At 39.0% G+C, this 12952-nt stretch overlaps 1 protein-coding gene across 3 annotated transcripts in view; it reads left to right on the top strand.

The window, feature by feature from the left end:
• ARID5B (AT-rich interaction domain 5B) overlaps window positions 1-12952 on the top strand; it is a 244060-nt gene that overhangs the window by 52298 nt on the left and 178810 nt on the right. For all 3 annotated transcript variants that reach the window (XM_072995169.2, XM_020793194.3, XM_078390908.1), the window contains one exon: window positions 454-679. In XM_072995169.2, the coding sequence (XP_072851270.2) occupies window positions 454-679 (226 nt within the window). The remainder of the gene's footprint in view (window positions 1-453; window positions 680-12952) is intronic.

Here is a 12952-nt window from a genome sequence, read left to right as displayed (position 1 = left end):
GTGATTGGCCTTAAAAGCCCTTGGTTCTGGATACAGAAGCAAAACTTTAGTAGTCTTGAGGCTCAGCTGCCAGGATGCGATAGAATGTTTATGAACATTCCAGTTGCTCAGAAGTTGGAAATGAAACTAGGGACAGAGGGAGCTGTATGCTGTTGGTGGGAATGGGTTTAGAAGACAAAAGAGATAAAAGGAAAGTGATCCTCAATTTTTATATGTTTATAACAGAAGTTTCTAAATGGCATGTGTTTGTAATATGTTCATGTAAGTTGCATGAGTGGGTATGTAAGAGAAAATCACTCTTGCGCTCGTCCTCTTTGACTAGAACATTCTGTGACAGTGAAAATAAATAGGAAGTGGCCTAATAAAATTTCACAGAACAAGAATGGTAAATATTATAATATATTACAGATCCAAATGTGACTTTCTTTCTTCTCATTTACCTGCCACTCCCAGGATGAAGTTATTGCTGCTTCAGAGAAGGTAACAGTGAAACTTGAAGACTTAGCAAAATGGGTCCAAGCTGACTTCTCCAAATGGAAGTGCGGCCTCCGGAGTGAAGCCATCAGACCTACAGAACTGGGCAAAAATGGACAGAAAGAAGCACTGAGTAGGTTCAGGCAATCTACACACAATAGTGGCCTCAACTTTAAAGATATTCTGAAGGAGAAGGCCGACCTTGGTAAGTCCTGCTTCCTCTTTTTTGTGCACTCCTGTGAGATGCATTTTGAAACATTTATCTGAAGAATTTCTTTTAGTTCCCCCCTTTTCAGAGAATGAAGAGATGTTTGACAAAAATCCAAAGAATTCCACCTCAAGTTATGACCAAGTGCACCTCCCATGCCTCCATTTCTGAAGTAGACCCTAATTAACTACATCACTAGAGCTCTCTAGTGTATCATTCTAAATACCCCATCAGATTACAGATTCCTGAATTCAGTGGGGTTCATATTGCTACAAATATGTAGTGTAGGTATGCTCTTACTTTCCAATGCTGTGGTGTGCCATCATGTCCCTCTTGGCAGCCCAGCAGCCCCCTGAATACAACAGTTGGCTATAATTTGCAAAACAAAAGTCACATTTTCTGCATTGTGAACTAATTGTGCAGTGCTTTCAGATCCAGTCACTGAATTTATCCTTCCATGGAAGGTAAATCTCCCTGTACTGTATATTGAGGAAATATATTCTAGAGCTGAACTACAAAATGTTGTATTTGTCCAGTTGCTTTTTTAAAAAAAATTGGTTTTGAAATAGCTCCAAGGGTAACTCAGAAGATGAAAAAGAACAGCAGTGAATACGTATATATCGCCAGAAAAATATATGCGAGAGACTATTTGCCTTTGACCAGTATTGAACACAACGTTAAGTTGTTACTGAGTGTAGTGTACATTGTTGACTGGAAATTTTAAAATAGCCATTTATTTAGTAGCCTCTAAATGTAGTGCAACCTTCTCAAGCAGTTGTCTGTGCTTCGTAATTTATTGCTGGGTGCCTCAATCACCGTTGAAGACATTTTGCTGCCTGAGGCAAAGCAGCAAATGTTGTCCCACACAGGTTGGTCAAGGTGCACAGTATGCAAATCCAACAAAGATATTTTTGCATCTGCTGTGGAAAATCTTTCAAGCCTTCCCCCAGCAGCAGAATATTACTATTGCAGTTACAGCTTTAACCATTTGCTGTCTTTTTATGACATCCTTTTGATGAGGCAGTTGCTTCACTCTGGCTAATGGTCCATGGCTATTGCTGGTGAGCAAAGAGGATGAAGGGCCTACCTCACATCATGCTTAGAATATGTGTGTAAACCTTTGTAGTCAGGGAAGGGTGATTATTTTTTATATTTGTAGAACTAATGACTCAAATAGCGTATGGAGGAGTAGATGACAGATCAGTAATAAAAGGCATTGAGTAATGTAGAATGGATGTGATCACATCTGCTTTGACTTGTTCCTGGTTCGTACCCTCTTCTTTTCCACTATGCTAGCTCATAAGCCTGTAGTTGAAGAGATTTTTGTTGGCATGCCATCTCTGGTAAATTTCAGGTAAATGAAAGAAATGAAGCAGAACCAGCCATGCCAGCAAAAGGTATGTTGGATGGAAATGGCTGTGTATTTAGATGTCTTTTAACCCCAAGAGGCCAAAGCAGATCAGGTAGTTGACCTGAACTGCACGAAGACTCTTTCTCTTGCACACAAGACTCTTAGTTGCTGTTCCTTCACATTTCTCCCCTGCTTCAGAAAGGCCAGGAGCTGCAGCTCTCACAAGTAAAGCTTTATTATACAGGATTATCCCACAACCCATTTGCAGTATTATTGACATAATGCCCCTAGTGACACTGGAAGTTATCCATTGGATATTTCCTAGCATGTGTTGAGCATGTTAGAAGATATTGGGATAGGCCTTTCAAAAATTTAGTGTACTCTTCTGGCCTGGTTTTCCATCTACAAAAGGCAAAGGTAAAGGTTCCCCTTGACACTTAGTCCAGTTGTGTCTGACTCTAGCGGGCGGTGCTCATCCCCGTCTCCAAGCCATAGAGCCAGCGTTTATCTGAAGATAGTTTCTGTGGTCACAGCACAGCTAGACATGGAACACTGTTACCTTCCCACTGTGGTGGTACCTATTTATCTACTTGCATTTACATGCTTTCAAACTGCTAGGTTGGCAGGAGCTGGGACAAGCAACAGGCGCTCACTCCGTCGCATAGATTTGATCTTATGACTGCTGGTCTTTTGACCTTGCACAGCACAGAGGCTTCTGTGGTTTAACTCGCAATGCCACCATGTTCCTTTGTTTCCATCAAAAAACAAGACATTAAATAAGAGAACTATTAATTTCTTTAAAACATTTATAGCCTGTCCTATATCACAGAATCTTAGGGCAGATTACAGAGCTGATTTTAAAATATAAGATGTTTAAGATTACTGTATTTAAGATTAAACAGCTTAAAACAAAATATTAAACTGTTGAAACCATTGCATTTAAACCTAGGTAGGCTGTGACCGTCAGCCCTAAAGGCTCTAATAAACAAGTATATTTTCACCTGGCACTGAAAAGATGCCAGTGTCTGTGTCAGTTGAAAAATATTGACATAGAAAGAATGGTAAATCCAATGATGTCTGTCCAGCAAACCCCTACCCCTGCTCCCAAATACCACAGGGCCTCATATTGCAAAACACCATCTCTGTAAATTAAAAAGGAAACCATAGGCCCATAATGGAATATGAACTTGCACAGCACATTTTACTACTGGGAGCATCAGAAACATGACTCCAACAGCCAAAGAGCTGAGTCTTAACAAAACCCAGAACTACTCCCCCAAACCTTATGTGACTGAACTGTCAATTAAAACTGAGCTGCCATGAAGCCCGAGGGTGTAAATGGATGTTCAATTAATTAAACACATAGGTTTAGGTGGTGGGGCTTTTTTTTTGTCAAAGACGGATAAGGCAGCTTGTTATGCATTTTTTTACACACGTATATATTAATCTCCCACTCGCCACAGTTACCGGAATGAGAGACCAAAGTCTGTATTTTGCTTTCTTCATCAATAAATAATCCAGATATTGATTTCTAATCAAGCATGTTGCATTGTCAGGCAAAGCTATGAAAACAATTCATGAAACCCATCAAATTGTATGACTGGAGATGAAGTTTGAATCAAAAATAGAAGCAAGTCTTGCTTATTCTTAGGGAGTATAGTTTTATATCACACCCTAGAATGCAAAACATGGCTTTTAATAGAACTCGTGTTTTATTTAGACTAGGGATTGTAGAAATGCTGCTGAGAAGTTAAGGAACAGGAGGACACCAACAGTAAACATTCCACACCTCGTAGAATTCTGAGGTTCCTGTAGAATATTGTATCTCTGGAAGAAGAAATGTTTTGAAAATACTGTATAGTTATCTTTGGTCCATATGCTGAAATGATTTTGGAATACGTTTCAGTAATTTCAATGAAATTCTTTCCAGTAAGTACAAAACAGGTTAATCTGGAAGGGCATTAATCTGTCTGAAAGCAAGACATTACAGGAACAAGTTTGTAAATCTCTTTAAATCATTATTGGTTAATTTCCCCCTCCCCATCCTAATTAAATTCTGCTATATTTTTCTATTCAAAAATAGATACTGCAGCCCTGGGGCTTTTAAGATTCTGGAGGATAGGAATACTCCTTAAGCGTTCATCCCTGTGCTTGCCCATGCAGAAGGAGAGCCAGAAATGTGACTTTGAAGAATAATGAATAGAATGACATATTGAAGCCATCTGTAACTGAGCAGTGGTAGGATGATGTTCTTGACTAGAGAGTATCATCCTACCACTGCTCAATTATGGAGGCTTCAGCATGTTATTTCATTCAGATTGAATATATGTAATACTCACTGTACATATTTGTATATGTTCATTATTCTTAAAAACAACGCTGCAAGGTCAGGCTGGTAAGTCACTCCAGTTGTTTTCAGTAGCACTTCTGCCTAGATAAGCAAATATATATACCTTAATGTTGTATTTTTTTTCCGCCTTTTTAATGTATCTTTGTGTTTGGGCATGTGTTAGAGACAATGCATAGGTACATATTGGACACAACAGATGGAAGGCCATCTATTCTAGGGCATAGCAATTCAGAGAATGCCTTGAATGTGGCCTTGGACTAGGTGCAGAAATGAGTTTCAGTTTTCACTTGGAAACCCCCACCGCCAGCAAATTTCTAGTCCTTCTAGTGACAACGATATATTTTCCAAATATGTGTATTTGGTGCTTGCCAAAATCTTAGTGAGTGGTGGGAGCACTATTCTCTGTGGTTTGCAGATGGGTTTTAGCATGCATAGGCCCCTGTGTTGCCCCATGATTAGCACAACAAAAATAAATTATGCAGAATAATGGAATTCATGGAATTTTGCCAGATTTGTGTATAATTTATACAGGATACACAATCTATCTTTTCTTGGCATAAAGTTTGAATAGCCAGGAAGCTGGTTTTTAATGTATATTTCCGCGTGGAATGTACACCGCTCTGGTTGGGGCAGGGACACAAACTTTAAGCTCCTCTGTTGTCAGTAAAATAGAAGTAAGTTTATAGCTGTGCAGGTGTGCTATTGAATTCACAATAATAAAGGATACCTAAATAATTCTCAGTTTTCCCACCCAGTATGGAATAGTGGATAGAGTGACAGATGAAGACTCAGGCGACCTGGGCTTGAATCCCTTTTTGGCCTTGGAAGCTCACTGAGGATGGGGAGTGAAACTGACAAAACCACTAATTAAATATGTCATTTACCTTGAAAGTTTAATAGGGTCACTGTACATTGGTTCTAGCATGATGGCACATAACATGCAGGATGAATTGAGCCCAACTTCCTATGTTCTTGGAATACAATTCCACATTTTGGGACAATTTTACTTATGACCAAGTTTTTAAACTCTTAAGTCACTGACCTTTCCTAGCTACTGCGTAGTGACGCAATTGCAGCAACAAAGGAGAGTGAGTTGGGTTTAATAAACTCTCTCCCCCATACATTGGTGCCACGTACAAAATTTGAAAAGAGTTAGTTTAAAAGTAACTGGCCTTTAAAAAAAAGCAATTTGTTGTAATTAGTTAGACCTGTTTTGGAACAGTAGCCTTGTTGTGTTTTATGTTCCATTGCTTGTTACATTTTGTTGCTTCTTTGAGGTGGAGAAGCCTTCGGATTGGTTAGAGAATGACATTTTTAAAAAAATCCTATCAGAATTCCTTCTTATAGCACTAGTGGAGTAACATGCCTTCCATCCACCACATTATATTACTTCTGAAATGTGATTTCGTTATACCCTGATTTTGTTTTTGTTTTTTAAGTAATTTGTTGCAGCTAACTTCTAACAAATTGCTGCAACTTCCAGATCCCTGTCACAGTGCTGGACAAACAAGACTCATCCTTTTATGGTAGAATGAATGGTTCTTCAGAAGCTTAAGGGATGGACCCTAGAATTCTAGACCTAAATATCCTCAGGGATAAAACTGTTGCAGGCTGATCTAACAGGCTAACTCAGTCTCCTCATGATTCTTGGCTGGCCAGGCTAGCAAAGAAGAGCTGTGGAAGATTTTGGCTCACAATCTTTAATGTCCTTACTTTAGAGGAAACCCATCAAAATCCAAGGCACTACTTCACAGTAAGAGGTCTGTGGATTGCAGCCATCATTTTGAGGAGATGATTAAGGCCATCCCTTTCAGATGTTTATCAAAATAACAGAAAAGCAACAATACCATGTAGATAAAAATAGAATGAGTTGTGGAATGCATTATTCATAATGAGCCTGAGAACCTGTTTTTTTCCAGAAGAATTGGTCTGATTAAATCATTCACTTATAGGGCCTGTTTCTTTTTTCTTCAATTTATGGAATTTTTTTTTCAGAGAAAAGAGACTTGCATTTCCATATTTGGTAAACCAGAAGAAAATAACTGAATTAGTAGTTATTCTTTTCAAAGATTTTTTTTAAGCAAGTGTAAACATATCTATTAAAAACATGGGAGAATAGTGAATATATCTGCACACACTCACACAAACCAACTGTTTCCTTTGGTCTACAGAGTCTACAAGGGGGAAAAAAAATCAAATTATTTTATATAACACAGCTTCTTACAGAGTTCCTTTAAGTGAAGTATGAAAGCTGTAGTGTAAGCTTTATTGGTCTATAAATATGTCATTATAGTTGGACTACATTTATATGCTCCGGATTGGTGTTTAAGCCAAGAAAATATGTCTCTACAGGTTGATATTTTTTTATTGAAACCCTTTGAGGCATGCAACAGAATGTGTTTTCGGAGAAGGTTATTAAAACGGCATTTTCTTTCTTTTTCTTTTTTGCAGCGGGTCTCCCTGTCAATTACACTGCCACAAGCTGTCTTCTGGACAGGTGGTTATAAATGGCTCTGTCTCCAAATGCGCCATTAGAAAAAGAAATCAGAGATAGAGGGTCAGAGCTGAGATTGAAGGAAGAGATGGAGGGGAGGCAATTACTTAATTTAGGTCTGCCTTTTTTCATCTTAAGTAAATTGCGTACCTACGGCCCTATCTGAACAGAATATCCCTAACAATGCTAGTTCATGCATTAGTAATCTCGAGGATTGGATTACTGTAATGCTTTCTGCATTGGGGCTACCCTTGAAGGCAGTAAGGAAGCTGCAACAGGTACAAAATGCAGCAGCCAGGCTGGCTGTGGATATTGAAATATGATCATGTCTCCCCACTCCTGGCTTGCCTGTATTGGTTGCCTGTATGCTTCTGTGCCAATTTCAAGGTACTAACGCGGACGTACAAGGCCTTGAATGGTAATGCCATTGCCTGCCTGTGCCACCCACTCCACCCAAGTTATGATGTTGTGGGCCACCATGCCAAGAGACGTCCGGAAATTGAGAAGTAGGAACCGGGCCTTATTAGTGGTGGCTGTTAAATTATGGAACACCTTGCCGGCAGAGGTGCGCCAGGCCCCTCGCTTCCTAACATTGAGAAAATAAATCAAAATGCTTCTTTAGAGAAGCTTTTCAAGATATCTTTCCCACGTGACAGCTTATTATGTTATAGCTTAATTTGTTTTCAAACCGCTGGGGGATTTTTTTGGGAGGAAGTGTCTTTGATGTGAGATTGGTTTGGTGGGTTTTTTTTTTTTTGGATGCTTTTATGCTTATGTTTTCTGTATGTATGCCTCCCATAGTAGTTGCACACCACTAGATGGATGGGTTGAAAGTCAAAGAAAGAAAGAAAAGAAAGACACACTCCTGTTTTATGCCTTTAACCTCACATGTCCAAGCACGGGAAATTAACACTTCACTTGTCTACACAGACAGGACCGGCGTGTGTGGGGTATTCATTTTTCTGCATGCCATTGTACAGCAGGCACCCATGATCATAAGATCAACCTTTGTTCTGTGTGGTAGATCTTCTGAACATATTTTGTGACGTTATCTTTTTGTATCTGATCTCTCCTCAAAGCAGTAAGGCAGCTGAAAACAGAACAAGCTTCAATGATTCTTTAGCATGGATTCCTGTTAATGCATACATATCTCTGTCAAAAATCATAAGATACATGCTGCGTCTGACAAGCTGTAGGAGTAAAATATTATTTTACTGGGTAGGCTGATTGATTGTTTCCTTAATTGCAAATGTAAAATATAGGGTTTTTGAACCAGGCCATTACTGGCACTTTTACGAAGGTAAGGATTTTATATGCTGTGGCAGCCTCATTCCCTTTCTTTGAGTAGCAAGACTGATGGCCAGTGTCTAGTATGAATTGCTTTGTTAACTAAAAGACGTTACTGCATAGTACATACATAAGCAATGCTATGCTGCTGAGGCTACAAAAATATCCACAGGTATTGAGTCATCTCACCCTTGAAGACTAAGAAATATGTTATACATTTGGCTTACGTAACCCTGACCTTTGCTAGGCTGTTCTGGCCTAGGAAACTTCAAGCCACAATTAGCTTGTAAGTTTTTAAGAACTGTTTCTTCTTCCTGCTCTACAGTTTTGTGTTTGTTTATTTTAATTGCTTATTTGGTTAAAATGAGAAGAGTTAAACTAAATGTGGAATTGACTGTTCCGTAGTTTGATAAGCCGACTGCCCTTATTTTCAATGACTGAGAACGACTTCTTTAATTGTGTTTTGTAATATTCTGGGCAAACCATGTCTGTACATGTTTGTTCCCTTGCATTTTTGTGTTGCAATGTGCTCAGGGTAGCGCTTGCAGGCTTTTACCCCCATAACAAAAAAAGTTAAGTAAGATGTACATTAATTTGCTTATATAAGCTATGTATTGATTATAGCCATTCCATATATGTTGTTTTCCCTCAATCAACAGCTTTTTCTTTGTCCCGTCCTGCCGTTTTTGAGAGAGTGTTCAGATATCTATAATAATCTTGCTATATTAAATGACATTTGTATCTGATTATCAGTTTTATAGGTGGTGAGGGAGCACCCTAACCTTTCTGAAAATCCCAGAAGACAGTGAGACTCAAGTATTTTTCACACAGGAAGATAAAGTCAAATTGTCAATGATTTTTAATCAGAAGAGTTTTACACTCGACATTGCTATAATCAATTTAGCAAGCAACCACCGTCTGTTACAAACATGTATACATTGCTTCCTTTTCCTTTTCTGTTAAGTATAGAAAGACAAATCAGTGGATTCATTGACCATCTAAGATTAATTATTTACTGACTCACTTAATCATTTACTTACAATAATATTGCAGCCTTATCCTGTCATGGAACTCAAGGACAGTGTTCATTGAACACCTTTGTGGTTTCCTGTTCAGGCACTGAGACCTGCTTCATTTTATTTATTTATTGCACTTTTAAACTGCTCGCTTGAATATACCGCCAAGATAGCACCAGCAGCAGAGAATAAATCATTGTACTTACAACATTGGGAACCCTATTAAAATCAGCAGCCAGGTAAAGTAGCAAAGATACCCAAGTTTTAGGACAGTTTTTCAAATATTTTGGACAACGGGTGAGGTCTTTATCTGCTACTGAAAAGACCATAAGGTAGATGCCACACAAGTTTCTTTGTGGACTTTTAAAAAATGTTGGTGCCTAACACCGAAAAGACTGTCCCGTCTGCAGTCACCTCCCTTGCTTCATTTAGTGGGGAGGCCTTGGTCTCTCATCAAAATCATAGTGCCTGGGTCGATAGATATAGGAAGAGACAGACACAGATAGTGTGACCTCCAGCCATTTAGGACTTCACAGGTTAAAACCACCTCTTTGAATTGGGATCACAAAGGACCTGGCAACCAAAATACAGTACAGTAAATCAGTCTCAAAGTAACATAGCATTATGTATTGGACTGCAACTCTTAGCAGTCCAGCTACCCTGTATTGAATTTTGCTTCTGCAAAATCATTGTATTGATCCACTGATTGATTGATTGATTGCTTGATTGCTTGATTGATTGATGCCTCATTCTTGACCTGTTCCTAAGAGTTTACAATAATAAAATGAAACTGCAACTAAAAGTCAGAGACATTTACAAAAAAGCCTGTGACCATGCAAAAAAAATGCACATTAGAATAAAAAACATCCAAAAAGAAAAGTAAAAGCAGCCACAGAAATGAAGCAAAATGCAACACAGCAAAAACACATGTATGCACACACCCCATAGAAACCCCCCACAGTTTCCTGAAGATTGCAGAGTTTTAGGAAATAACCAAAAGTCTTCTCTGAGTACAAAATTGATACTGGGAGGTGCCAATGGCTGAAGAGCGTTCACAGCTGAAGTGCCATATCTGAGCAGGCTGAGAGAGCCCTTTTGACTATAGCCACTTGTCACACCTTAGATGCTAGAAATGTGTCATATCCCTTCTTGTCAGGTGCTGGAGTAACAGAGAGTGTCTGGACCAAGCTTAGTTAGCAAGCTTTGCAGTTAAGAGAGAATCTGAGTCCTGGTCCAATCCCAACCAATTCCAAATTTTTTGTTTGTGGTTTTAATGGTTTCATGTACTGTTCTGTCAAGAACGGATCTCAGTTTTGAGTATACACACTAGTCTCTGATTTGATGCCAGAGGCATAAACATTTGTATTTCTTGTTGTTGTCTTTAGGACTTACACCAATCCTTTCATTTCTCTTTTATCACATTCCTTTTTTCCAATCCAACTCTTGTGCTTTAACTCAATCCACTGATTTTCTGCTCAGCTGAATGTCTCCCATGGAGTCTAGTTCTTTCTTTGAATGATTCATTGGTAAGTCATCCATTTTAAAATCCCCCTTCTTGCTCCTCTTCTTTAACTCTCCCCTCCCTCCCTTTTTAAAAAAAAAATTGTGTCAAAATACATCTCACTCTTGGAAGATTCACAGCTTGGAATGTTAGGTTTGAATATCAGTTAGTAAATGTTGACTGGCATAAACTGGAAGATTAATTTGTTGCAGTTGCCTAAGTGGTGAAATGGCTTGATATGTTGAGTTGGTATTAATTGATTTGTTAATTAAATCCTTAGCTAAACAGTGTGTTTTATGGAGAATGACATGAGGGTTTTCACCACTGGGCCCTGGGAGAACATTATTATTAACTCCTTCAGAAATATTCTTTCCTTTGGTTAAAGTTATCTTTAAAAATATCACATTTTTTCTGAGCTGCATAACAGAACCATATTACAGTGATTGATTAGGGATGGTGGCATACTGTCAAATTTTGGAAATGTGGCTGTCCTGAAGCATGAGTTCTCATCCGACTATTCACATAGTCATGTTTTGTTGCTGATCCACATCTCCCTTGTTTCCGCCCTCCATTCACCTACATTAACTGGCTGTATCCTTTCAGTCCATAATCATCTCTTCCTCCTCTTTTTCTCTCACTACATATATAAATATATAACTTGCACTGATTTTGAAATAGTAGCTATATTTTAAAACATAAATAAGGGGCATCATTTTATTCTGTGCAGGTGGGAAAGATTTGCTGTCTTTTGGTCCAAATCCTGGCGTGCAACTCCACCAACACAGCAGAAGTGGCATCATTGGCAGATTGATGCTAATTAAAGAGTTCCTGTTTTGACTGTGGGCTGCACATAACTTCATTTCATGGCGTGTAAGTTGTGCACAATCTAAAATTTAAGTAGGAACTTTTTAATCAGTGGCAATCTGCCACTACCTGTAACATCACTCCTGCTATGCCAGCAGACCTACAAAAAAAGGAGACTAGCCAATGCCTTAGAAATGCCATGCCTTGTATTCGAATTGCTCTCAGTCCCACCACCCTCACATTTTAAGCTCATGAACTAACATTATGAACTAAAATGAATGAAGATTTCTATAGCTATTGGTATTGAAGAAACCAACCTACATGAAATTAATGCGTCCTCCGGGACGCATTTTCAATGTGGAAATTTTTTAAACAGATACATGGATTGCAGTAGGAATGAGGGGCAGCACTAGAAACCTCCAGGCACAATGCATCCTGGGGAAACCCTTTCGTACAGTGGGGGGGGGACATAAACTGGGCATTGTTTTCTATGGATTTCGGTCCGTAAATCGACAGTTACGTAAAACGAGGCTTTCGTAAACCGAGGTACCGCTGTAATGGCAGTTACTAGTTGACTATGCTTTGAAAGGATCTGTATTCATATGTATAGATGCAGCTGTTCCTTACTGTCATGCATCTTATGTCTTTCCTGGAAGTTCCACCCATCTCTTGAAAGTACAACAGATACCACAGGGGCCAGGTGAGCTGCTGGGCTTTTTGTATTCTCTTGCTTAGTTTCAAAGCATTCTTTGTTCCAGATTGTTAACATCATTACATATCTCACTAGCTAAATTAATTTGATTCAGCTGCAAATTCTTGGGTTAGATTTATTAGTGGTCTCCAATAAATATGCCTGTAATAGTAAAAAGGTGACTGCAGTTTCTAAACTTAGGGGTTGACATGACACCTTGCCCAGGAGTACTTTGAAGCAGAAAAGGGAGCCCAATATGATGTATACGCTTGCATGTAGAAAGTCTCAAGTGGTAGGAATTTGGGTAACCCAGATTTTGTTGCCAGTTGGACTAGACGGCCAGCTGGATTAGTCTGACTTGGCAGACAGCTTTATATGAACATGCAATACAAGAGGAAGCCAATTGCCTAAGGTGCTTGATCCACTTCCTGTGAAACTGCATCTTGGTTAACACTCTGTTTTATCACCTCATTGGGTCTTGGTATCTTTTCTTTGTTCACTGATATTGTATTATTTCGTTATTGTGCTGCTTGTCTATTATTGTAAACCGCCCAGAGTGGCCTTGGCTGCCAGATGGGCGGTCTGTCTGTCTGTCTGTCTGTCTGTCTGTCTGTCTGTCTGTCTGTCTGTCTGTCTGTCTGTCTACCTACCTACCTACCTACCTACCTACCTACCTACCTACCTACCTACCTACCTACCTACCTACCTACCTACCTACCTATGAAATAAATAAACAAATAACTAAATTCACTGAAATAATACCTTATGATAAGTCT

The sequence above is a fragment of the Pogona vitticeps genome, chromosome 3 (genome assembly GCF_051106095.1).
Source record: "Pogona vitticeps strain Pit_001003342236 chromosome 3, PviZW2.1, whole genome shotgun sequence".
Lineage (NCBI taxonomy): Eukaryota > Metazoa > Chordata > Lepidosauria > Squamata > Agamidae > Pogona > Pogona vitticeps.
The sequence above is the reverse complement of the archived record's forward strand: the minus strand, read 5'-3'. Positions and strand labels throughout refer to the sequence as shown.